Source organism: Stigmatopora argus, chromosome 24 (assembly GCF_051989625.1).
Source record: "Stigmatopora argus isolate UIUO_Sarg chromosome 24, RoL_Sarg_1.0, whole genome shotgun sequence".
NCBI lineage: Eukaryota > Metazoa > Chordata > Actinopteri > Syngnathiformes > Syngnathidae > Stigmatopora > Stigmatopora argus.
In genome coordinates, this window is record NC_135410.1 from 2763387 (window position 1) to 2791264 (window position 27878).

Consider the following 27878-nt stretch of genomic DNA (forward strand, 5'->3'; position numbering starts at 1 on the left):
TTTATGTGTCGCAGATGTAGCTGCAGTAGAGGTTTTATAGCCATAAAATAGTTTTTGAGGGTTTGATTGATACGTTGAAGGCGCTACCAGAAAATGCACCGCCCGCCACTGCAAAAAGGGGATCTGCAGCCTTGAACAAAGTACGCATGGAGCAACTTTAATTCCATTTTTTTCAAAATGTAATCTGTTGAATTGCATAATTTTTAGTATTTGAGTAGTGAGAGAGTTCTACTACTGGGATTGACAAACATTGCCTGGGAACTATAAAAAGAAACCTCTATTTACAGTACCACAAAAAGGGGACCGGCAATCTTGAACAAAGTACGCATGGAGCCACTTTATTACCAAGTTTCTCTAAATTTAAACTCTGAAATTGCATAATTTTGAGTTTGTGAGTAGTCATGGAGGTGTACTGCTAGGATTGGCACACCTTGGCTTGAAGTAAATATAAATCTTTATTTAGAGTTAGTTTCACAAAAAAACATTCAGGGGGATACACATAATATTGTACTTGCAGAGTGAAGTGTGTGGTTTTTAATCGAGCTACTTTATTTCATTTTTAAATTAAGTATACGCTGCTGGTTTTTTTTACTGTTGTGTATTTTTGAGGGGTTGAAAACGCTACGAAAACAGGGAAGTCACCACTGCTCCGCCACTCTTCAGTTTTGAATTGAATTACCGTAATCTTTGGACTAAGCGAGCGTGCTATTTAGAGCGTCCGCTCATTTGACCACGAAAACCCGAATGCCCGCTGGCTTGAACGCAGTGTGTGACTGATCTGAGCAGTGAAGTAAAATCAAGCCAAACTTTCTGACGGCATCGCATGAGTCTCCTTGTTTGGTTGGTGAAACAGCAATAACTGGTAAGCCTACCTGATTAGTATTTAAAATTTAAAAGTACGATACTCATCAACAAAATAATAAAATAGCAAATAACTTAGCGATGGAATCCACATATTCGCTGTAAAATGTAACATACAATGTTTACAGTGACATAAAAAAAGAATAGGGAGAGTGGGGGGTCGGGACGTTTAAATGTGAAATAAAGATATACACTGCCCAACCAAGTGATCCATTTATCTAGTGGGTTCGTTTGAACCCTTTTAAACAAGCGTACAACATGGTGGCCATTGATTTTTCATCACTTATGATCGTCCCAAAAACCCAAAATGGACCATATATATTTTTCATTTGCCTGTTTATGGCTATATCAACATGGAAAACGAGCACACCGCTTAACATACTCTTGCCGCGTGTCGAAAACGTGAGATACTTTAGTCCCGTGCTTCATCCCATAGAGCAGTGTCTCACACAAAGAGCTCCCCGGAGCAACATCACCTCGGCAGAGTGGCCAGATGGGGAAGACACTCTCGACCGAAATCACAGCATAAAAGTAAATGACAACCAAGAGGTTTCCCTTACACATTAAAATCTATAGTTGATATGATAACCAGAAAACATTGCTTCATTATTCATACGGGGACGACGTAGGTGGGAGACACCTTGAATTGGTGGCCAGCCAATCAAAGGGCGAAAGGCGATGAACAACCATTTACACTCACATTCATAACTAGGGGCAATTTAGAGTGCTCAACCAGCCTATATGCATGTTTTTGGGATGTGGGAGGAAGCTAGTATACCTGGAGAAAACCCATGCCAGCCTGGCAAGAACATGCAAACTCCACACAGGAAGGTCGTAACGGACCAGGGATTGAACCCTCAATCTCAGAACTGTGAGGCCCATGCGCTAACCACTCGGCCGCCAGGCCACAACCAGAAAATAAAAAAGTAACTGAACTGTGGGAGACATTTTCAAAGGAATCTTTGATGGTTTGCCGATACCATGGGAGATGTACCATATTTACTCGCATATAAGCCACAGCCTTAAAATCGCCTTAAAATTGTTGAATTTTACAATTTGTTGCATATAAGCCGGTTCCCTGATTCACAATTTTCACCTCCATATTCATGGTTTTAATAGGGAGTACAAATGTGTTAGTTTGAAGGGAAAATCTTAAGAAAAATCATCACACGTGGTATTTCTGAGATACTGTATGAATCCAAAGGATCGTTTGCTGGATTGCACATTTGGTTCAATATCATAAGGAATAACATTTTCGATGGTTCATATTACTGCAATAGTTGTCACTTTCGAACAAGAAATAAAACCAAAAAAAATCAAAGCGGAATTTTGTTTTATTTCATAATCACAAATGTAGAACCATGCAGCTAAACCTTCAAAATCTTTTTTCTGTGTTCCGAAAGGGTGTTGCCTGCATGTAGACAAATTCAAAAAAATAATTCAGAAGTACATCCAGGAAGTGTGTCCGTAGCGGTGTACTTTTCACCAAGTCAGTGGCATAATAGCAGGAGATACACATTATGCAGGTATCAAGGCTGATATTTTAACGATAGACCGCAAGTCCTTTGATCAGCCTTAACAACTATATGGATGTGCTGACATGGTAAACACTATGTGCACATTTATCAAGGCTTCTCTCGTCTGGCCAGTCAGAGCACGTTTAACTAGGTATGACGGTGGCGTCCTAGGTAAGATGGCGACGCTCTGAGTGAGCAGTGACAGGCACAAGTGAGTTTTTTCATGTTTTATGCAAGATCAAAATAAATGTTGTTTAGCGTTTTATATGTTTTCTCTATTCTGAAATAAATGACAGTACAGACGCTCCCCTACTTACGAACATTCGAGTTACGAACAACGGTACATACGAACATGTCTGCGCATTTGGCATTGGTCGAAAAATGTTCGGAAAGAGATGCTGTAAGTTAGATTTTGTATTGCGCGCCTTTTTCCGAGTAGTGCTTCTTTCCACCGCTAATACCGACGCCTGGCGCTGTGAGAGCTCACCCAGCATCCACCTTCCTCTGCCCAGTTCGTTGCAGTCCGTAAGTGCGTGAACGTATCTCCAGTGCGCAAAGAACTTTTTTCATTTTTATCATTAAATATCTCGTGCATCCATTATTCACTATGGTTGGTGAAAAACGAAAGGCTTCTAGTGAGGGTGGTAGTGCAAGGAAGAGGCAAGCCATTTCATTTGAAACGAAAGTGGCAATAATGAAGCTTGATGCGGATGAGAAAATGGTGAGCGTTGCACGGGCATACAACTTGAATTGTTCGACCGTCGGTACCTGTTAGAATAATGATTAAAACCTTTAAATCATTATTAGTAATATTTAATCAAAACTGGAAGACATATTTCAACATAACTGATTACAACTTGCAAGGAGTTACACTTGTGACCCCGTCCCGTCCACAAGGCATTCTGCTTGGGCAGTATCTGAATCATGGTATTTAATCGCGACAAACGGAAAACATCATTATGTAATCAAAACAATTGCCTTAGACAGTAGAATAACACCCTAGAAGGTTAGAAAAACAACTGTGTAAGAATTGCAGAAGTAAGCATAAAAGTTGAACAAGCCAAAACAATGGTGTAAGGAATTGCATAATATTTTCATTATAAGGTAAACAAAGCATTCTGAATTGCAGAAGTAAGCATAAAAGTTTGAACCGAGCCCAAACAACGGTGTAAGGAATTGCATAATATTTTCATTATAAGGTAAACAAAGCATTCTAAGGTAAACCAAGCAGCATTATAAGGTAAACAAAGCAGCCGTATTTTCAAACAATAATGCGATTATCGCCATCTGCTGCCAGAGTCCCGTTCAAACACAGGTTGTGTCTTCCCGAAAAGTGCACAGTCCTGAAAATAATGTGTCCTCAAGCTGTGGGGCCTTGAGCATAGCTGGGGGGGGGAGTGTCCGTGGTCCCAACATGAATTAATTTATAGCCTTATTACTTATTAAAAATGCTTACAAAACATATAGAAACATTCCATAATAAATCCAACAGTACCATTTACCGGGGGGTTTTCGCTCATAGATAAAGCCATCGCACTCTTCGAGCAGCAAGACCCAAATATTGAACGTTGCACAAAGGTTGCAAATCAATTGAATGATGCCATACAGTGCTACCGCATCATTTATGATGAAAAAAAGAAGAAAACTTCTCTCCCTCTCCTCCCTCTCCCTCTCCCTCTCCCTCTCCCTCTCCCTCTCCCTCTCCCTCTCCCTCTCCCTCTCCCTCTCCCTCTCCCTCTCCCTCTCCCTCTCCCTCTCCCTCTCCCTCTCCCTCTCCCTCTCCCTCTCCCTCTCCCTCTCCCTCTCCCTCTCCCTCTCCCTCTCCCTCTCCCTCTCCCTCTCCCTCTCCCTCTCCCTCTCCCTCTCCCTCTCCCTCTCCCTCTCCCTCTCCCTCTCCCTCTCCCTCTCCCTCTCCCTCTCCCTCTCCCTCTCCCTCTCCCTCTCCCTCTCCCTCTCCCTCTCCCTCTCCCTCTCCCTCTCCCTCTCCCTCTCCCTCTCCCTCTCCCTCTCCCTCTCCCTCTCCCTCTCCCTCTCCCTCTCCCTCTCCCTCTCCCTCTCCCTCTCCCTCTCCCTCTCCCTCTCCCTCTCCCTCTCCCTCTCCCTCTCCCTCTCCCTCTCCCTCTCCCTCTCCCTCTCCCTCTCCCTCTCCCTCTCCCTCTCCCTCTCCCTCTCCCTCTCCCTCTCCCTCTCCCTCTCCCTCTCCCTCTCCCTCTCCCTCTCCCTCTCCCTCTCCCTCTCCCTCTCCCTCTCCCTCTCCCTCTCCCTCTCCCTCTCCCTCTCCCTCTCCCTCTCCCTCTCCCTCTCCCTCTCCCTCTCCCTCTCCCTCTCCCTCTCCCTCTCCCTCTCCCTCTCCCTCTCCCTCTCCCTCTCCCTCTCCCTCTCCCTCTCCCTCTCCCTCTCCCTCTCCCTCTCCCTCTCCCTCTCCCTCTCCCTCTCCCTCTCCCTCTCCCTCTCCCTCTCCCTCTCCCTCTCCCTCTCCCTCTCCCTCTCCCTCTCCCTCTCCCTCTCCCTCTCCCTCTCCCTCTCCCTCTCCCTCTCCCTCTCCCTCTCCCTCTCCCTCTCCCTCTCCCTCTCCCTCTCCCTCTCCCTCTCCCTCTCCCTCTCCCTCTCCCTCTCCCTCTCCCTCTCCCTCTCCCTCTCCCTCTCCCTCTCCCCAACTACATTAACAATAATATGTCTGTTAACGCAGATGCCTCACTAGCGGAGGAATTGAACGGTTTCTTTGCCCGCTTTGAGACTGACAAATATGACCCAGTCTCAACACCCCCACCACCACCCTGCAGCAATACACTGACGTTCCGGGAACAGGAAGTGAGACTGGTAATGCGGTCTGTGAACACCAGGAAGGCTGTTGGCCCAGACGGAGTACCTGGGAAGGTGCTCAAAGCCTGTGCTGACCAGCTGGCTGGAGTCTTCACAAAAATTTTCAATTGTTCCCTGCAACAATCCATAATTCCATCCTGTCTGAAATCTGCCACCTTTATCCCTGTCCCCAAAAAGCCAACCATTGACAGCATGAATGATTATAGGCCTGTTGCACTCACGCCTGTGATCATGAAGTGCTTTGAAAGGTTGGTAGCCCGCCATATCAGGAATACAATCCCTCCCTCAGTTGACCCTCACCAGTTTGCTTATAGAGCAAACAGGTCCACTGAGGATACTATTGCCATTGCTCTACATACAGCACTGAGCCACCTGGAACACCATGGGAACTACGTGAGGATGCTCTTCATTGACTATAGCTCAGCCTTCAACACCATAAAACCGGACATTCTGTCTGACAAACTCTCCCACGTTGTTCTATCCCACCCACCCACCAGTCTAACGCCATCATCAAATTTGCTGATGACACCATTGTGGTCGGACTCATCTCAGGAGGGGATGAGTCGGCCTACAGAGATGAGGTCAACAAACTGTCTTCGTGGTGCTCGGTGAACAATCTCACACTGAACACCACGAAAACTAAAGAAATAATCCTGGACTTTCGCAAACACGGCACAGATCTGGCCCCAATCCTCATAAATGGAGTATGTGTAGACAGGGTCCAGTCCTTTTAAATTCCTGGGGGTCCACGTCACGGATAAGCTCTCATGGTCTACAAACATCACGGCAGTAGTGAAGAAGGCTCAGAAACGAGTCCATTTGCTCAGGGTACTTAGGAGGAACAACTTGGACACCAAGCTTCTGATAACCTATAGAACCACTGTAGAGAGCATCCTGGCGTACTGCATCACAGTGTGATACACTGGAAGCACGGCGGCAGACAAAAAGGCCATGCAGAACGTGATTAACACTGCCCAGAGGATTGTCGGCTGCTCTCTGCCCTCACTGGAAGACATTGCCAGCCCTCGTTACCTCAGCAGAGCCAGGAACATCATAGGGGATCCATACCACCCTGGTCACAATCTGTTCCAGCTGCTGCCCTCTGGCAGACGCTATAGGTCCCACAAAGTACGGACAAATAGGCTTAAGGACAGTTTTTTCCCCACATCCATCAGAACTCTAAATTTGCGGTAACACAACACACATTCCCTTCTGAGGTAATATGAAAAGATGTTTGGGTGGTGATCTGCCTCCTACTAGCTGACTGAAGGTAAGTGAAAGACAGTGAGAGGTAAGTGACCTGTATCCATAACAGCAGAATGCCAAATTACAAGTCGGTAACTATCACTTATTTAGGTCTTTTGCCGAGTAAACGCACCTTATGGAGAAGCACTACCAATTTCGTCATACGCAGTTTCTGGGTGTGATGACAAGTAGGCTTTTGTTGTTGTTGATGACGACAGGGCCTATGTCCTATTATTATTATTAGCACTGGATGAAAGCACGGATGTGCAAGACACAGCGCAACTGCTCATTTTTATTTTATGTTCCAGGGCTTTTTTTTCTATGAAGAATCCAGAGAGAGTTATTTAGTTATTATTTATTTCTTGAATATTGTTATTTATTTCCTGTTTTTTCTGTGAAGAACTCAGAGAGGGTTATTTAGTTATTTATTTCATTAATAGTATTATTATTTGTTTCCTGACTTTTTTTCTGTAAAGAACCTGGAAAGGGTTATTTGGTTATGTGTGGCTTTCTGGAAAACAATAACAAATGTAAGCTCCCCTACGATCGTCACACTTTTTCTGTTACAAACTGACACCGGCCCCCCATCAGAGAAGGGAAAAGTTATGTGGCCCTCACAGGAAAAAGTTTGAGGACCCCTGACCTAGAGAAAACCCACATAGGCCCGAGGAGAACATGCAAACTCCACACAGGTGGACCAACCAGGGTTTGAACAGAGTTCCCCGTTTGTGAAGCCGACGTGCCAACCACTCATACGCTGGGACACCCACTTATAATGATATTTCTTGAAAATAGTATAATTCATTGTGGCTGTCCTTAGTTGGGATAATTATGGAACCAGCAGAAAAAAACTATGATGTGATTAATAAATTGTTTTTTGTTTTAATTTTTTGTTAATGCTTCTTCTCTCTTCTATTCATTGCAGATTAAAAAGGATTTTGAGATGAACTTACAGTTTCGGATTGGCTTCATTGGCGCAGGAAACATGGCTTTTGGCATTGCAAAGGGCATCTTGTCTGGTCAGTGCTCAAAAGACTGACTCTCTGAATGGAGAAATGTAATTTCTTTAACAGAGAAATAGCTGGTCCGCTGTGCAGGGTTGACAGGTTCCAAATAGATAAAATTCTCTTCACAGCTGCACACGCTTCACTACCAGTACCCTGAGGATTGTAGTGTCTCACTGGATTTTTACCTGCTGAGAGGCACTAAACCTGTTGACATTCGTATTGGCACAGATGTCACAGTAGAGTTACACCTAATTACACAATTACACCTATGGAGAATTCAAAGTGTCCAGTCAGCCTAAGATGCATGTTGTTTAGATTTGGGAGGAAACCAGCATACCTGGAGAGAACCCACACTGGCACAAGAAGAACATGAAAACTCCACACTGGAAGTCTATAGCCCTGGATTGAACACTTGATCCGAGAACTCATGCTCACCACTCAACCACTGCACCGCATGCCAAGAATAGATTTACCAAATTCCTGAACAAATTAAAGAAGAGCAATTTCAATTCGGCAATGAATAATGTACAGTTGTGGTCAAAGGTTACATACACTTGTGAAGAACATAATGTCATGGCTCTTGAGTTTCCAGTTATTTCTACAAGTATGATTTTTCTCTGATAGAGTGATTGGAACAGATACTTCGTTGTCGCAAAAAAACATTCATGAAGTTTGATTCTTTTATGACTTTATTATGGGTGAACAGAAAAAAGTGATCAAATCTGCTGGGTCAAAAATATACATACAGCAGCGCTAATATTTGGTAACATGTCCCTTGGCCATTTTCACTTCAATTAGGTGCTTTTGGGAGCCATCCATAAGCTTCTGGTTGAATCTTTGACCCCTCCTCTTGACAGAATTGGTGCAGTTCAGTTAAATTTGATGGCTTTGAGACATGGACTTGTTTCTTCAGCATTGTCCACAAGTTCTCAATGGGGTTTAAGTCAGAACTTTGGGAAGGCCATTCGAAAACCTTAATTCTAGCCTGATTTAGCTAATCCATTACCACTTTTGATGTGTTTGGAGTCATTGTCCTGTTGGAACACCCAACTGCCCCCAAGACCCAATCTTTGGGCTGATGACTTTAGGTTATCTTGAAGAATTTGAAGGTAATCCTCCTTCATTATCCCATTTACTCTCTGTAAAGCACCAGTTCCATTGTCAGCAAAAACAGCCCCACAGCATAATACCACCACCACCGTGCTTGACGGTAGGCATGGTGTACTTGGGGTTAAAGGCTTCACTTTTTCTCCTCCAAACATATTGCTGGGCATTGTGGCCAAACAGCTCGATTTTTGTTTCGTCTGACCACAGAACTTTCCTCCAGCGGGTCTTATCTTTGTCCATGTGATCAGCAGCAAACTTCAGTCGAGCCCTAAGGTGCCGCTTTTGGAGCAAAGGCTTTCTTCTTGCACGGCAGCCTCTCAGTCCATGGAGATGCAAAACACGCTTGACTGTGGACACTGACACCTGTGTTCCAGCAGCTTCTAATTCTTGGCAGATCTGCTTTTTGGTGATTCTCGGTTGAATCTTCACCCTCCTGACCAATTTTCTCTCGGCAGCAGGTGATAGCTTGCGTTTTCTTCCTGATCGTGGCAGTGACAAAACAGTGCCATGCACTTTATACTTACAAACAATTGTTTGCACTGTTGCTCTTGGGACCTGCAGGTGCTTTGAAATGACTCCAAGTGACTTTCCTGACTTGTTCAAGTCAAGGATTCGCTTTTTCAGATCCATGCTGAGCTCCTTTGACTTTCCCATTGTAGCGTTTGTGGGCGTTTGCATCCAATGAGCTCTATTTAAATGGCCTCAGAGAAGTCACCAGCTGTAGTCTCTCATAATAAACTCACAAGAAGTTAAGAGGCCATGCTATGAAGCTCATTTCACTGACACAACTTTTAAGTCACCAAAATTGCTAATTCGTGTTGCTGTGTGTATATTTTTGACCCAGCAGATTTGATCACTTTTTCTGTTAACCCATAATAAAGTCATAAAATAACCAAACTTCATGAATGTTTTTGTGACAAAGTATCTGTTCCAATCAGTCTATCAGAGAAAAATCAGAGTTGTAGAAATAACTGGAAACTCAAGAGAGCCATGACATTATGTTCCTCACAAGTGTATGTAAACTTTTGACCACAACTGTAATTATTCTGCACTGAGACAAAAAAATAGGGTGCCGAGAATAAATGGATATACTACTACTACTGCAGACTATACCTGGCTTGTTAAGGCTTTTGAATCAGGCTGGCAGTGGACCTTCACAGTATCTGTCGAGCAGGAATGATGCATAGATGTGGGTCATTGCATTGATAGTGCAAGGATCAATGCAATTAAATTGAAACACAAAAAAGAGACGAGAATCATCATTTTGATATTCATTCATTCATTTTGTGAACCGCTTTATCCTCCCTAGAGTCGTGGGGGTGCTGGAACCTATCCCAGCTGACTTCAGGCCAGAGGCAGGGACACCCTGAAACAGTGGCCAGCCAATCGCAGGGCACGAGGAGACGGACAGCCATTCACTCTCACACTCATACCTAGGGGCAATTTAGAGTGTCCATTCATCTTAACATGCATGTTTTTTTGGAATGTGGGAGGGAACCAGAGTACCATGAGAAAACCCACGCAGGCCCGGGGAGAACATACAAACTCCACACAGGTGGACCAACCTGGATATGAACACAGGATCCCAGAGCTGTGCGGCCAACGCGCTAACCACTCAAGCCGCTGGGCCGCCATTTTGATATTCCGTTTTGTTAAAAAAAAGTGTCTGATTAATGAGCTGAGCAGAAAGTCGAAGCATTTTTCCTAAGCTTATCTTTGGTCAAAATCTGTGGCTCGTAAATAGAAGATCAAGATCAAAGCTACAAGCGGGTGTAAATAGCTTTCTTCGCAGAATTTCAGGACTCTCTCTGAGAGATAGAATTAAGAAGCATGGTCATCCAGGATTTGCTCAGCATAAAGTTGTTGGTCCTCTGTACTGCGAGGAGCCCGAAGAGGTGACTTGGGTTTCTAAATGGAATGTCCACTGTCTACTGTTAGGATCTGGTTTTGTTATGCTTTTTTCCCTGTGTGACCTGGCCATGTTATTGTCCATTGTGTTCACCTGTCGTTTCTCCGCCCCTGGTGTATCCCCTGCTTGCTCCCTCTTGTGTTACCCAGGTGTTCCTAATTGTCTCATCAATCCATGACTGTCTATTTAAACCCTGTGTTTGGTCAGGTCTGGTTTTGTTATTTGATTCCAAGTCTTTTTATTTTTTTAATACTCCTACCTTAGTTATTTAAGTCTTTGTTAGAGCACTCCATGCCCTGTCCCTGTTTCTTTCACCGCGTTTGAGTCCTTCTACGTTTCACGCTCGACACTGCACTCGTGACAACTTGATTCCCTGGTCAGGTTTTCTGGAAATGCCATACCTGGAGGGTATCATAGAAAGACATAACACATGCTTGAGATACTGTCACCTATTAGGCCTCGAAATGTTTCGGTATTCCCGTAAAAGAACCAAATTTGTTGGCTGGTGATAGGGAAGTATGGCCTTTTTATAGTGTATCACTACCTATGAAATGAATTGGTTCCAGAACTTTCTTCATAATTTGGATTTTCCTTAAATAGGTAGGTGGGCTGCGGCCATATTGCCTTGCAATATAATTTATGGATGGATAACAGGCCTGCTTCTTCATTTCATTCGCACCAGTAATTTAAAAAAAAGAACAAATTTGCTTTAACCATGCTCGAAACCCCCTGCCCCCCAAAAAACAGTTGTTGATGTGAGAGAGCCAATAGGAGGCCAGCGCAGTGTACGGAGATTGTCAAGCATTACACAAAGCTACCGCCACAATTTCACGATTAAATAATGGATAAAGAAAACATATTACGGCCCGGCGGATGTGTGGTTAGCGCGTCGGCCTCACAGTGGGGGCCCTGGGTACAAATCCAGGTCGGTCCACCTGTGTGGAGTGTGCATGTTCTCCCCTGGCCTGCTTGGTTTTCTCCAGGTACTCCGGTTTCCTCCCACATTCCAAAGACATGCTTGGTAGGCTGATTGGACATTCTAAATTGCCCCTAGGTATGAGTGTGAGCGTGAATGGTTGTTTGTCTCCTCCTTGTGGCCTCCGATTGGCTGGCCACCAATTCAGTGTCCCCCGCCTCTGGCCTGAAGTCAGCACCCCCCGCGACCCTACTGAGGATAAAGCGGTTCAGAAAAGGAAGGGAGGATGGGATGGGGAACCGTATTAACCTCGTGGGGGATTTTGTAACTTGGATCATGTTTTCGTATAGTGGAACAGTAATTTACATATCAAAGCATTTCGTAACCTGAAAATTTCGTATGTAGAAGCATCCATAAGTAGTTGTTATTTGATTCTAAGTCTGAATCAGACTACCACCGAATCAGATTGTTGTCCCTTCGACCTGATCTTGGAAGGTTAAAAAAGGAATTAGGGAGAAGTGATGGATATTAATTACTGTATGTTCTTTTGTCATTTTTAAAGATAGTGTTCCTTCTACAAATGTCAAAGTGAGTGCACCATCTCTGAGGAACCTAGGACGCTTTCAGGTAACATTTTACATGCACGCCCATTAATCATTTCACAATGGTTTACTAAATTAAATATTCCTTAAATTATTTAATTCGCTCGCTCGCCCCGCCCCCGGATTCGATCGTATTGGAGTGTGTGTACAGGTTTTTCAAACTACGGCCGCGGGCCATATATGGCCCGTTAGGCTTTTTAATCCGGCCCGCCGACGTTGTCACCGCCAACGCTGTCCCCGCCGACGCTGTCCCCGCCGACGTTGTCCCCGCCGACGTTGTCCCCGCCGACGTGGTCCAAATTATAGTAAAAATCAATGACCTCATTCATTTCCCTTTGCCCTGCAATACCGCTCTCAATTTAAAGACTGCTTTCTTTCTGCTTTGAAAGTAAATTTGAAAATAAATTTTCACCTTCAATTGTGTCTTTTTTCTTATATTTCATTTCACCTTCAATTGTGTCTTTTTTTCTTATATTTCAATCCCCAGGTTTGATAAATTACGTTGCGTGTCCAAATGCTGTCAAATTTTAGTATCCATTCTGGCCCGCAAGTCAAAAAGTTTGCCCACCCCCTGTATAGACAAACTTGCCTCTTTTATACTATTATTGTCCCAAATTAAACACATTATCAATAAGCTGCTGCTGACGGCGGTAGACGTCCGATTCATGTTGACTGAGGTGCAGATGCTATTTCTGTTATTAGAGCTCCATCAAGTGGATATATAACGCAGCAGTCAACATGAATCAGACGTCTACCGCCGTCAATGGCAGCCGGACGTTTCAACATTGAGAACATATTATTATTCAACGAAAGAAAGCAGTCTTTAAATTGAGAGTGATGAGTGGTGAATGCGTTTGCGAATGTGTTTGACTGCGAATGGTATCCCGAGGAGAGGCTTGCGGTGATCTTCAGGGCTGAACAGAAGGCAGACCGGACGTGCGAAGTGAACTGTGGACCCCGGTCGGAGACGATGTCGGCCGGAATTCCATGCAGGCGGAAAACATGCTGCGTGAGGAGGGCGGCTGTCTCCTGGGCTGAGGGTAGTTTTCGGAGGGCGATGAAGTGGGCTGCCTTGGAAAACCGGTCAACTATGGTGAGTATGGTGGTGTTACCCTGGGATTTGGGAAGGCCCGTAACGAAGTCGACCGCAATATGAGACCAGGGACGGCTAGGAATTTGGAGTGGGAGGAGTAGACCGGAGCTTGGCTTGGTGGAGGATTTGTTGCGTGCGCACACATGGCAGGCAGATACGAAAGATTGTGTATCTGCCCTTAATGTCGGCCACCAAAAGCGTTGGCGCAATACCGCCTGTGTGCGGGCAACCCCCGGGTGGCAGGTCAGAGTGGGCCCATTCTAGTACTTTGGACTGCATTGGGGTCGGAACATACAGGTCCTTATGCTTACCTCTTCTTGGGTCCGGCTCCAGCTCTTGGGCCCTCAATACCTCGGCCTCCAGCCCCGTCCTCATACTAGCCACCATGCAGGAGGGGGGTAGGATAGTTGGGGGCTCCTCCTCCGAGTCTGGGGACTGAAAAACGCGGGATAACGCATCCGACTTCCCGTTCCTGGAACCCGGGATATAGTTCAGCGGGAAATTAAACCTACTGAAAAACATGGTCCACCTGGCTTGGCGAGGGTTCAGCCTCCGGGCTGATCTGAGGTATTCCAGATTCTTGTGGTCCGTCAGAACCGTGAACGGCTGGCTAGTCCCTTCTAGGTGGTGTCGCCATTCCTCCAGGGCCATCTTCACCGCGAGCAGTTCCCTGTCCCCAATGCCGTAGTTGCGTTCAGCTGGGGACAGCCTACGGGAAAATAAGGCGCAGGGGTGCAACTTCCCATCTGCCTGCTTGCGCTGGGAGAGGACAGCGCCGACCCCCACCTCCAAGGCGTCAACCTCCACCTGGAACTGCAATTCAGGGTCTGGGTGGGAGAGGACGGGAGCAACAGTGAAACGGGACTTCAGGTCACCGAACGCCGCCTCCGCTGCGTCTGACCAACAGAACGGGAGTCGGGAGTTTCGTGGATGTAAGTGCTGTGAGGGGGGCGGCGACGTGGCTATAGTTCCTGATGAAACGTCTATAGAAGTTTGCAAACCCAAAAAAACGTTGCAACTCCCTTCTCCCCTTGGGCCTGGGCCACTGAGTTACGGCCTCCACCTTCTTGGCATCCATCCGCATCTCCCCGGCGGCCACCACGTAACCCAGAAAGGTGGTTTCCGAGATGTGAAATTCACACTTCTCAGCCTTGGCGAATAGGTGGTTCTCCAGGACACGTTGCAACACCTGGCGCACGTGCTCAAGGCTGCGTGAAAAAAATCAAGATGTCGTCCAGATAAACGAATGCAAATTGGTTGAGCATGTCTCAGAGGACGTCATTGATCAGGGACTGGAACACTGCCGCGGCATAGCAGAGTCCGAAAGGCATTACCAAGTATTCAATATGGCCCTGGGGGGTGGAGATGGCCGTTTTCCATTCGCCCCCCTCCCGAATCCGGACCAGATGGTAAGCATTTCGGAGGTCTAACTTGGTAAAAATGCAAGAGCCGTGTAGCGGGGTAAAAGCAGAGTTGATGAGTGGCAAAGGGTACCTGTTCTTGACCGTGATCTCATTCAGGCCTCGGTAGTCAACACAGGGGCGCAGCGAGCCGTCCTTCTTGTTGACCAAAAAAACCCCGCCCCGACAGGGGAGGAGGAAGGGCGAATCTGTCCAGTTGCCCGTGCCTCGGAGATGTAGTTCTCCAGTGCCTCACGCTCCAGCCTGAAGATGTTATAGATCCGGCGCCTAGGAAGAGAAGCACCGGGCAATATGTTAATGGAGCAGTCATACGGGCGATGTGGGGGGGAGTGCCGAGGCCTGGTCCTCGCTAAACACCCGTGAAAGCTCCCGATAGCACTCGGGCACTGCTGATAGGTCAGGGGGGTCTTGCCTCGGAGGTGACACTGGGGGTAAGTGGGCTGCCTGGAGGCACTTGGTGTGGCAGGCCGGGCACCAGGCTACCACCTTGGGTCCGCCCCAGTCGATCACCCGATTGTGCTGTCTTAACCATGGAAGGCCCAGAACAATAGTCGCCTCCGGGCAGTCCAAGATATAGAAGCACGCCATCTCCTGGTGGTTCCCGGATAGGCGGAGTAGAACAGGGTCCGTCCGTCGCTCCACTCTGCCTAGGGTACGCCCGTCCAGTGCCATTATCTTTAGGCGTCTCTCTATAGCCCGAGTCCCGATGCCAAGCGTAGAGGCCATGGATCGATGAAACTTTCGTCCGCTCCGCAGTCGATCAAAGCGCCCGGCCGCCCACCGGGTGGTCGAAGACCTCTCGCATCTCTGCGGTAAATTCGTCGTAGGAGGTGCATATGTGGGAGCCCCGCTCCCATTCGGCGCTCGCCCAGGCCAAGGCCTTATCACGAAGACAGCTGATCAGGTAAGCGATCTTGGCTCGGTCAGAGGCGTAGGTGAGACATTGCTGTTCAAATACCAACCAACACTGAACCAAGAAAGGCTGGCATGCGCCGAGATTGTCACTGTAGGGGGCGTGTGGTGGGACCATAAGTTCGCGGTGCGGCAATACCGGTGTTACCTTGGAAGCGGCTGGGGTTGGCTGTGCACTCGGTGAGTGAGGCAAGGGCGTGAGTTGTGCCTGTATGGACCTGAGGGTCTGAGTTATGTTCGATACCTCAGCCAAGAGAAAATGTATAGCTTGGGTGTGCTGGTCCACGACTTGCGCAGGTTGGTCGGTGGGGGCTTGGTCTGAGCCAGCGGGGTCCATTCTGGCTGGATCGTCCTGTTACGTACGGGGATGGAGGACCCCAAAGCAGGCGAGGGTGCGAGTCTAGTTCTTGCAAATCTTTATTTCGATCGTCCGCAAGGCGGGTGAGCACAAGAGGGGACGGCGGAGGCGGGTCGTTAGCCGTAGCGGGAAGGTCGGTTGCCGTGGAGTCCGTGTGGAGGGTACAGGGTCGAAGGCGAAGTCATTGTCCGTGGTCCGTGATCCGTGGTCCGTGATCGGTGGTCGTGGGGGCAGAGCGTGGTCGGAATCCTGGGAGCAAACAAGAGGTCGAATATCAATAAGGCAGGCAAGGAAAAACGCGAGAGGGTACCTAACAGTAAACTGTTTAGACGATCCAGCAGCATGGTCATGTTCCTGGTGGCTTTAAATACTCCTTGTAAGCTAATGACTCACACCAGGCAGCACTCGAGTCATTAGGGGCTGGACCTGTGATAGGGTGACAGGCGCAACCAGCCACCAGTTTAGTCTGGGGCCTGACAATTAGGGTCGCGGGGGGTGCTGGAGCCTATCCCAGCTTACTCCGGGCCAGAGGTGGGGGACACCCTAAATCGGTGGCCAGCCGATCGCAGACATCAAATTATTCAATTTGAAAAAAGAAACAAGGTTATCTTGACAAGAACCTGATGGTTTTTTAATGATAGAAATTACAATTGTCTTGCCAAAAGTTTAACATGTGGTGGCCATATTGCTTCTAATGTCGAAATGTCTCGATTCTTTCGATGGTTCATATTATTGCAGTAATTGTCACTTTCAAACAAAAAATAAAAATATAAAAAGTGGAATTTTGTTTTATTTCATAATCACAAATGTACAAGCATGCAGCTAAACCTTCCAAAAAATGTCTGTGTTACGAAAGGGTGTTGCCTGCACGTAGAGAAATTCAAAATACGAATTCACAAGTACATCCAGGAAGCGTGTCCGTAGCGGTCTACTTTTCGCCAAGTCTGTGGGTGCAATAATAGCATGAGATACACATTACACCGGTGTCAAGGCTGATATTTTAACGATCGACCCCAAGACCTTTAATCAGCCTTAACAACTATTGGGATATGATGGCATAGTAAACACTACGAACACCTCTATCAAGGCGATTGTACTAAAAGCAAGCATCCTATTGTAAATAAATTATGGGAACCTTTGGAGCAATTATTAGAAAATGGAAGACAACCAAAATACAGTACATGGGAACTATTTCAGCGGTGCAGGGCACATTTTCATATGCTTTATTTATTTTAAGACATTAATAAATCATTTCATATCTTTCATACAAAATTGGGACACTGACCAATTTTAAAGGGTTTAGTTGTTGCTGTGTGAGGACCGTAGAACGAATTAGAGAATTTACATATAAAGTACACCTACTTACGAAATTTTCAAGGTCCGAAAAAAGTTCTGGAACCAATTAATTTCATAAGTAGAGGTACGACTGTACTCGTATCTAAAATTTGTCTTGTATCTCAAGGCAAATATTTGCTCGGAATTTTCCCTGTATCAAATTTCTCGTATGTCAAGGTACTGTAAAACATATTGTATAGTTATTATTTATTTAACATTTGTTAATCTCAGACAAGGCAAATTTTTGTTATGGATTTTGTATGGACATCAGTGCGGTCCACAGGCACAATGATGTCACGATGATTTCATCGATCACAAATTAAATGTACAGTGTGCTGACAGAAATTTGACAACACAGAGAACACCAACGCAAATCAAACCTTCATTTGTTGTCGCTGTAAATGTCATCATTCGCTTCTCTGCATATTGAATATTCCTCTGAACAATGAGTTTTTTTCAAAACCAACAACTGTTTCCTTTTCATTCATTCATTCATTTCTTGAACTGCTTATCCTCACAAGGGTTGAGGAGGGTGCTGGAGCCTATCCTAGCGAACTACGAACACCAGGCGGGTGACACCCTGAATCGGTGGCCAGCCAATCACAGGGCACACTGAGATGGATAACCATGCTCACACTCATACCTAGGGTCAATTTAGACTGTTCAACATGCCTACCATGCATATTTTTGGGATGCGGTAGGAAACTGGGGTACCCGGAGAAAACCCACCAGTCAGTAAACACAAGTAAAGATATTATACAGAATAACTGCCTTAACCTAAAGTTTGAAAATGCCTGGTGGTTGTGGGTGCCCATCGTGTTTAGGTTGAAGAAACTCGCCCTTTTACAATTGATCAATTATACTTTACTTTCATGCGAATAACACATTTCTATGATTTCAGGAGCTGAATATTTCGACAACTCATTCCAACACAGAGGTTGCCTCCTGTTCAGATGTTATTTTTGTAGCAGTCAAACCTGTTTTAGTTCCAACTGTTCTTGGTGAGATTTCGCAGCATGTTACTGACAGACACATCATTGTGTCAGTTGCAGCAGGAGTTACATTAGCAACATTAGAGGGGGTAAGTAGCCAAATTATTGAAGAGCTTTGAAAGTAGTGTTTGTGACGAGTAATAGTATATTTTATGCATCACATCTACAAGCTCCTGCCACACGGTTCATGCGTCATCAGGCTGATGCCAAATCTACCATGTGTAGTTCTGGAAGGTGCACTCTTATTGGCACGGGGGACTCATGCTAAACAAGAGCATAGTGCCCTACTATGCTCCCTGTTACAACGCTGTGGTTTGGTGGAGGAAGGACCTGAGGCCTGGATTGACATCCATACTGGACTAAGCGGGAGTGGAGTTGCTTTTGTGAGTGATGTTGGTTAAATTGTATGGAGAGCTGAAGTATTATGTACAATGATTAGTAATGACACCTTTTTGTTCCATTGTTTTAACTCCCTGCCTGCCATTGACAGCGATAGATATCCATCCACTGAGTTTGCTGGAGCCTATCCCAGTCAACTATAGGCACCAGGCAGGGAAAACCCTGAATTGGTTGCCACCCAAACGCAGGGCACACTGAGACAGACAACCATTCACGCTCACACTCATACGTTGGGGCAATTTAGAGTGTCCAACCAGCCTAACATGCTTGTTTTGGGATATGGGCGGAAACCGGAGAACCTGAAAAAAACCCATGTAACCCCAATGAGAACATGCAAACCACACAGGAAGGCCGGATCTGGGATTGGAACCTCGACCTCAGTCAGAACTATGAGGCTGACACTCTCCCACCGGGTCACCTGATAGATATCTAAGGCATTTTAATTGGGACGGCTGACTATGACCATTCACAGCCGTCCTCAAAGTTCAAATGGTTGAAATGGTTGTTGGACGAGTGATGGACGGGAACGACCAGGAGTACAAGGGAGTCATCACAGCCTTTGTTGACTGGTGTAGGCGAAACCACCTCTACATCAACGCCAGTAAGACAAATGAAATGGTGATCGATTTCCAGAGTATGCCCAAACAGACCACTCGGGTGAACATCAAGGGTACAGACATTGAAATCGTGGAGAATTTTAAGTACCTGGGTGTTGACCTCAACAACAAACTGGACTGGTCCACAAACATAGATGCCCTGTACAAGAGGGGCCAGAGCCGCCTTTACCTACTGAGGAGACTACGGTCCTTTGGAGTATGCAGAACACTGCTGAGGACCTTTTACGACACTGTGGTGGCATCTACAGTGTTTTATGCAGTGGTCTGTTGGGGATGCAGGAGCACGGAGAGGGACAGGAACAGGAACAGAATAAGCTGGTCAGAAGGGCCAGCTCTGTTCTGGACTGTCCTCTAGACTCTGTAGAGCAGACATGTCCAAAGTCCGGCCCCCGGGCCAATTGCGGCCCGTGGACAAATTTTTACCGGCCCGCGGCCTCTATCATGAAATCAATAATATGTGGCCTGCCAGCACTGTTGACCACAGTATAAAATACATGTGTACAAAAAGCTATTTTTCATTTCACCAGAAGATGGCAGTAGCCCTGTGGCCGCACTCTGGCCGCCGTGACGTGTCGTTTTCAGCCCAGCCCATTTCTAACATGGCGTCTGTAAACAAAAAAAGGAAAGTTGACCGCGAGTGCCGCCGCTTCCAGGACAAGTGGAAATTTGAGTATTTTTTCACTGAAATACGAAACAACTGTGTCTGCCTAATTTGCCAAGAGACTGTGGCTGTTTTCAAGGAATTCAACATCAAGAGGCACTACCAGACGAAACATGCTAGCTACGACAAGCTAACTGGGAACAAACGCGGTGAAAAAGTGAAGCAACTGGAAGCTGTTTTAACGGCACAGCAAAGCTTTTTCACAAGAGTCCGTGAGTCAAATGAAAATGCCACAAAGGCAAGCTACGAAGTGGCAACGCTGATTGCAAAGCACTGCAAACCTTTCACTGAGGGTGAATTTATTAAAGACTGTGTAATGAAAATGGTTGAGAAAATTTGTCCCGCGAAGAAGCAAGAGTTTGCCAATATTTGCCTGGCTCGTAATACTGTGGTACGGAGAATTGAAGACGTTTCATTAGATATTAAGAGACAGTTAGAGGCAAAAGGAACGGAGTTTGACTTTTTCTCGTTAGCGTGTGATGAAAGCACGGATGCGTCCGACACCGCTCAGTTACTGATCTTTTTAAGAGGAGTGGACAATGACATGAACGTGAGTGAAGAGCTTCTGGACCTCCAGAGTCTGAAGGGCCAAACAAGAGGAACGGATTTATTTGTTTCTGTTTGTTCCACCGTAGATGACATGAAACTACAGTGGAATAAAGTCACCGGGATTATTACGGACGGCGCACCTGCCATGGCTGGCGAGCGGAGTGGATTATCAAGCCTTGTCTGTAACAAAGTCAGCGAAGAAGGAGGCAGCGCTATTAAACTCCACTGTATTATTCATCAAGAAGTTCTCTGTGCCAAATATATGAAATATGATAATGTTATGAAACCGGTGATAAAGACTATTAATTATATTCGCTCCAAAGCGCTGTGCCACCGCCAGTTTCAACAGTTTCTTCTCGACATCCAGGCTGAATACGGAGATGTTTTGTATCACACCGACGTAAGGTGGCTCAGTTGGGGGTCTGCGCTGCAGCGCTTCTTCTCTCTCAGGGAGGAAATTGGACAATTCTTGACTAAAAAGGGACAACCCATGCCACAATTAAATGATCCTGTTTGGCTGGCTGATTTGGGATTTTTAGTTGACATAACGCGACATCTGAATGCGCTGAACACAAGCCTTCAAGGGCAAAATGCAGTGGTAAGCCAACTGTATTCACACATCAAAGCCTTTCGGACCAAGCTGCTACTTTTCCAAAGACACCTGTCACAGGCGCAGCCCAATACCGCACATTTCCCGTCGCTGCAGGAAATTGTGACCAGTTTCCCACAGATCAATATCAGTGCGCAAATGACAAAGTATGCAGCAGACATCTCATCTCTGGTTGAGGAGTTTCAGCAGCGCTTTCGGGACTTTGCAGCTATTGAAAAGGAGATCACGCTTTTTTCCTCTCCTTTCTCCGTGGACCCTGATGACGCTCCAGACCACCTGCAACTGGAGCTCATTGAGCTGCAGTGTGACGCCGAGCATCGCAGTCGGCACCAACAGCTCCCTCTTGTCAACTTCTACCGCCAGCTGGATGAAGGCAGGTTCCAAGCAATTCGGACATTTGCTAAGAAAATGCTGAGCTTGTTTGGCTCCACATACATGTGCGAGAAGACATTCTCCGTTATGAACATTAACAAGAGCCGCATGAGGACGAGACTGAGTGACTCTCACCTGCGTGACGTCTTGCGCATCAAAACCACTGCTCTTGAGCCAGACATGGACTACATACTGCAGTCAAGATCCCAGTATCACCCTTCACATTAGTGCAGGCAAGACCTTTGTTAAGTCCTCTGAGTTGAATAAATTCTTAAATCTCAGTTAATTAATTTTTTTGTGATGGTCAAAATCACAGTTTGAATATGCAGTGATCATTGTTTTGTTTTCAGCACTTTTCCTACAGTGAGCATATAATAGTGAATAATATGTAATGTTTCACATGAACTTAGATATCCTTGATAGTTTTCTTAATTTTTTGTGGTTTGTGATTTCGGTAAAAGCCTAAATGTAAAAAAAAATGTAAAAGTATGCCATTTGTAATTAAAAAAAATCCCAAAAAGTTAATTTGTATTTAATGTTAATGGTTCAAAGAATGTCAGGCTAAATAGTCGGCCCCCACACATTTTCACCTTACCAAATCTGGCCCTCTTTGCAAAAAGTTTGGACACCCCTGCTGTAGAGGAAGTGGGAGAGAGGAGGATGCTGGCCAGGATGATGTCCATTATGGACAGCACCTCCCACCCCCTGCATGAGTTGAAGCTCTTTCAGCAATAGACTTCAGCACCTTCATTGCAGGAAAGAGCGCATCCGCAGATCCTTCCTCCAATCAGCTGTCAGGCTCTTAAACAAAAGAAACGTCTGAACACACTTATTTAATTATTTATTTACTTATTCATTACCTATTTATTTTATGTCTTAAATGTGTTTTCCTGTGTCTGTATTCTCACCCTCTTGCTACTGCGACAGTGTATTTCCCGATTACGGGATGAATAAAGTAATTTAATCTAATCTAAAATGTCTACCACCATCATTTTCACTGGAATATAATCTTCCATTATTAGTCTCCCCAGTTAAAATGGATAGGAAGAAACAATGGCAGTAAATGTGTTTATATTAATGGCAACAAAAAATGCTTGAACAAAGTCCATGTTAAAAGTGATGAAGTACTTGCAGTTTTGGTATTTTAGCAATAAATTTGCCACTTTGTCTTGCGTTATGGCGTTTCGTCTTTGTCACCTTGCAGTTTCGTGCATGTCAATTCTAATTTATGTGCATATAAACCGTACCCTGGATTCAGTCATCATTTCTGAGTGACAAATACGGCATGTATGCGAGAAAATATGGTAATTGTTTGACTCTATGTAAAAATCTGTGCAAATGATTTGCTTTCGTTGTCTACATAAAATGACATGTCGGAGAATATCTGGCCCTCAGCTCGAGGTGGACCATTCAATGGCACACAAGGCAATTCAACCTGTTCAAAACATACTGCACTTACTCTCCTGCTTTTAAGTCACATTATTTATCTCGACAGGTATACCTGTTTGCAGAGGCGCTGGCAGAAGGAGCAGTTAAAATGGGCATGCCCAGTGGACTAGCCCAAAAAATTGCAGCACAAACTGTTCTGGTCAGTTTCATAGCTTGTGTGAATGTTGTTTGCCCTATTGATAACTTTGAAGAAGTGGCCTTCTAAGCCTTCATAGAAGGATTAAAGTATTCATTAAATGTATTACCGTATTTTCCGCACTATAAGGCACACCACATTATAAGGCGCACCTTCAATAAATGACATATTTTAAAACTTTTTCCACATATAAGGCACACCACATTATAAGGCGCTACAGTAGAGCCTAGGGGTTACATTAATATGCATCCATGAGACGGTGCTGTGCTAAAGGGAACGTCAACAAAACAGTCAGATAGGTCAGCCAAACTTTATCAATAGATTACAAATAGGCTTTCTGACAACTCCATTGACTCCCAACATGAATAAACCACTATTTTATTATTTTCTCCGAGGTAAAGTATAAGTATTTTCGTGACACAGCAATAGCATAATAACTCGTGTTGAACAGCTGGGCGAATGCTGCATCCAACACGTCCACACTCCGTCTCATCAAAGTCGTCATTTATCAAGTCAGCAATTCCTGCCTGTCATCCACTGCTCCCACGCAGTTCGCAGGCTATCTTTTGAATGCTCTGTTGACGGCAACATCTAGCTGCTGGAGTGCTTTTGTCAATCCACCCAGAATGACGGCAAGCACAGATTTAGTGTGCTAAATAGAGCTCAACCAAAATTTAACCGTTTTATAATTCCCAGTATGCACCGTGCACTACTACTCCCTGGGAAATGGAGTCGACGGCTGCTTGGCATAGTTGTGAGACCTGTTGCAGCTCAATATTGATCCATATATAATATGCATGTGTGTGTCCGTGTGTATGTGCGTGTGTATATGCGTGTGTGTATATATATATATATATGTCTATATATATATATATATATATATATATATATATATATATATATATATATATATATATATATATATATATGTGTGTGTATATGTGTGTGTATATATATATATATATATATATATATATATATGTATGTGTATATATATATGTATATATATATATACATACATATATACACACACATATATATATATATATATATATATATATATATATATATATGTGTATGTATGTATACAGTGGTACCTCTACCTACGACATGCTCGAGGTACGATGAAAATTTTGATCGAATAATTCGCCCTAGATACAATCAAAATTTCGAGATGCGACCAAGCCAGGTGGCCATGACATGAGAGCCTGTTTATCATTGTAGCGCACTGTCTTTTTTTGCCGCATCTCTTTCGTGTATAACAGATATCTACGAGTACTGAACGATTTATTCAGATGAGTTTCCGCTACACATGGAACAGAAAACGCACAACGCGCATGCGCGGGCAAAAAGAGGGCTTTCTGGGTAATGAAGTATACTAACACTGATAGACTTTCTCAGAATAAAACTTCATTACCCACAATCAATACGTGGGTAAGCTCAGCTGTTGCATTTCCTGTTATTCCTTCCTTAGCCTGTTAGCTCCCGCGATCGCTCATTCAATACTACTTGTTGGCAAGTGATCGTGCGTTATCCTATTGTGAGGACATTTGTGTGCATCATTTTTGGAATATTTTGAAGGGAATACAACAGCAAACAGCCCATCGATAGCGAACGTGAGGGTGGAGGCGTGGCAAACAACTAACCCGGCCAGAACGAAGGTTAAAAAAAAGATTAAAACAAAATTAGAATTCAGTTTTGTGTAAAGTTACATTAAACGTATGTTTGAGTGTCTGTATATTTTAATCCAAGTTAATTTAAATTTGTTTGTTTACGAATGCGTCGTTGCCTTGGATAAAGTCCCCCCGAAACCCCACCTCTGTGTATGTCGCTGTCTCTACCTTCCGAAATGCGTCTAATTTTACTTCTATTAAACACATTTCATTACTATTAAACCACTAGTTATGTGTTACTTTGTTAATAGCTGGCAAATTAGAAGAAATAAAACATTTTTTCCAATCCAATATCCTATTTTTGGTGTTTGTTCAGAGGGTTGGAATGAATTAATTTGTTTTTAGTTCATTTCAATGGGAAACGTCCGCTCGAGTTACGAAAAGCTCGACATACGATCTCAGTCCCGGAACGGATTAAGATCCTATGTTGAGGTACCACTGTATATATTTATATATCTATCTATATCTATATACACTTACACGCACATATACGCAAATATACACGCCTACACACACAGACGCCTACACATACACGCACATATACATGCCTACACACACACACCTACACACACGCCTACACAGACACACGCCTACACAGACACACCTACACACACCTACACACAAACATACCTATACACACCTACAGACACACCTATACATACACACACACCTACAGACACACACACACACACCTACACACAAACACCTACACACACACACCTACACACACACCTACACACACGCATATATAGATACTATATAATAATAATAATCGGACATAGGCCCTGTCGTCATCATCAACAACAAAAAGCCTACTTGTCATCACACCCAGAAACTGCGTATGACGAAATTGGTGGTGCTTCTCCATTAGCTGCGTTTACTCGGCAAAAGACCTAAATAAGTGATAGTTACGGAGTAGTGTACTGGAGTTCTTTTGTAAATCCACCCTGAATCACGGTGAGCACTGAATTAAAATGCTCGCCATCATTCCAGGTGCATTGACAAAAAATTACATATCCCAGCATGCACCGCGCACTACTTCTACGGGGGAAATGGAGTCTGGGGCTGCTTACCGTAGTTGTGGCTCAATATCGATCCATATATAAGGCGCATGGTCAGCTTTTGAAAAAATGGAAGGCTTTTAGGTGTGCCTTATAGTGCGTAAAACACGGTACATAGAAAATGAGCCATATATTTAAAGTATTATTGATTTTTTAAAATGTATTTAATTTAATACTGATGATTTTGTTCTAATATGTGACCTCATTACGTCTACTTAGGATTAAACAGAAAATGAGCCATACATCATTATTGATTAACCCATTTAATATTATATATTGTCAAGTTGACATCAGCAGCTAAAGGTTTACTATAGTGAATGCATAGTATCCAATCAGAAGTGTCAACTTTGTCTTTACCAACACCTTTGTGACTTAAGGCTTTCATTAATTTTCTGTATCTATTGCAGGGTGCAGGGCAATTATTACGCGACTCCAATGTACATCCAGCTCAGCTTCGTTCTGAGGTGTGCACCCCAGGTGGGACAACCATCTATGGACTTCACGCTCTGGAACAAGGAGGTGTGAGAGCATCAACCATATCTGCTGTGGAAACTGCAACTGCGAGAGCAAGGGAGTTTGGCCGAAATTCTGCAGTACCAGAAAGCAGGAAATAGAAATTGGCAGTTTCCTTTTAAACAGTTATGTCTTAATGGCAACATACCTTTTCTGTTTTATAACGAGTAATGATAAAATGTTTCTTTGGGGTCCATGTATTAAAGGTTTATTCAAATATTGTCTTTCTGGTCTGATTGTGGTTCATTTTCTCAACTTCAAACATAGCGATTAGCTTTTTACAGTATGATTGAATGAGTGAATGTTACTAATAGGTCAGCAGTCCTAGGTGTGTCTGTTTTTTTAGCCATAAACTTTTGATATACTGCTCTGCTTAACCCTAAACAGGTTGGTCTCGGGGGGTTCGGTGGAGCCTCTGGAGGTCAAGAGACATCGACTCATGTCTATACACGATAACATGCCTCACTAGACCATCACTGACTGAAGATGATCATGTGGCGTTGCTTGGCCAACCATCTGTGAGGAATTTATATATCTCGAATTTGGAAAAAATATATTTTATGTCCATATACGTCCATACGCGAAACTGCAAAAAATGCACTAAAATAGGGTAAAATGCATTTAGTGATTAAATACAAATACTGGAGCTTTTCAGACATTAAAACCAGGCCAGGAGGGCGATTTTCCCGGGAAAAGACAGCAATGGACGTCCATGGCGAACCGGCAAAAATTGCACTAAAATGGGGTAAAATCCACTTCCTAGCAGCATTTATTGATTAAATACAAATATTGGAGCTTTTTAGACATCAGAACCTGGGCTGGAGTATAATTTCCCCGGGAAAAAGACAGCGATGAACTTCGATACGTCCATACGCGAAAAGGCAAAAATTTTGCTAAAATGGGGTAAAATCCTTTTCCTAGCAGCATTTATTGATTAAATACAAATACTGGAGCTTTTTAGACATCAGAACCTGGCCCGGAGTATCATTTCCCCGGGAAAAAGACAGCGATGAACTTCAATACGTCCATCTACGTCCATATGCGATACGGCAAAAATTGCACTAAAATTGGGTAAAATTCCCTTCCTAGCAGCATTTATTGATTAAATGCATATACTGGAGCTTTTCAGACATTACAACCGGGCCAGGGGGGGGGATTTCCCCGGGAAAAGATAGCGATGGACGTCAATGGCGAAACGGCAACAGTCTTATCGGCGCTTGTTTAATGCAGCAGAGCCTGCAGAACTGTTTGTGAAGGCCTTGAGGCAGATTTCTGACCCTGGCAACAAATAATGGCTGAAATGTGATTGGTTAAATGCTTCAATATGAAAAAACATCTGGAAGCAGTGCAACCAGGGGGAAAAGCAATGAAAGAAAGCTAACAGACAATTTGGAATTATTTAATAAGGACAAAATATAATGTATGATTCAGATATTTCTTATGCCAGCAGAGAAGGCTTTGAAGGCCCTGACGGCCCGCCACTGAGTTCTGATACACGGTTGATTGGTCGCCTGTCTTTTGGTCGCCCGGAATGTAAGTGATAATTACCATTTAAATTGTTGCTCAAATTCCCTAAATACAAACTGTGAATTACTATTTAGTCATACTTAATGCTCTAGTAACTATTAGGCTAAAGAAAAGCTCAAAATTTCCCGGACTTTAATTGTTTTTTGTTGGAGAACTTGTTAAGACCCTGACTGACGTAGCTTCTTAAAGGGACAACGCATGTACATACAAACT

The 27878-nt window shown here is 44.5% G+C and overlaps 1 protein-coding gene across 3 annotated transcripts; it reads left to right on the plus strand.

The window, feature by feature from the left end:
* pycr3 (pyrroline-5-carboxylate reductase 3) lies at positions 1–26360 on the plus strand. 3 transcript variants are annotated; one of them, XM_077594648.1, is made up of 7 exons: positions 43–862; positions 7372–7465; positions 11948–12012; positions 18008–18187; positions 18269–18481; positions 22802–22894; positions 26033–26360. In XM_077594648.1, exons 2-7 carry the CDS (start codon positions 7390–7392, stop codon positions 26237–26239), a joined length of 834 nt encoding a protein of 277 aa, XP_077450774.1. In that variant the 5' UTR covers positions 43–862; positions 7372–7389; the 3' UTR covers positions 26240–26360. The 3 variants fall into 3 exon arrangements, with proteins under 3 accessions (XP_077450776.1, XP_077450774.1, XP_077450775.1); XM_077594650.1 differs by lacking the exon at positions 18269–18481 and having other exon boundaries at positions 1–862; XM_077594649.1 differs by lacking the exons at positions 43–862; positions 7372–7465; positions 11948–12012 and adding an exon at positions 12744–13080.
* The last annotated feature ends 1518 nt before the right edge of the window (positions 26361–27878 follow it).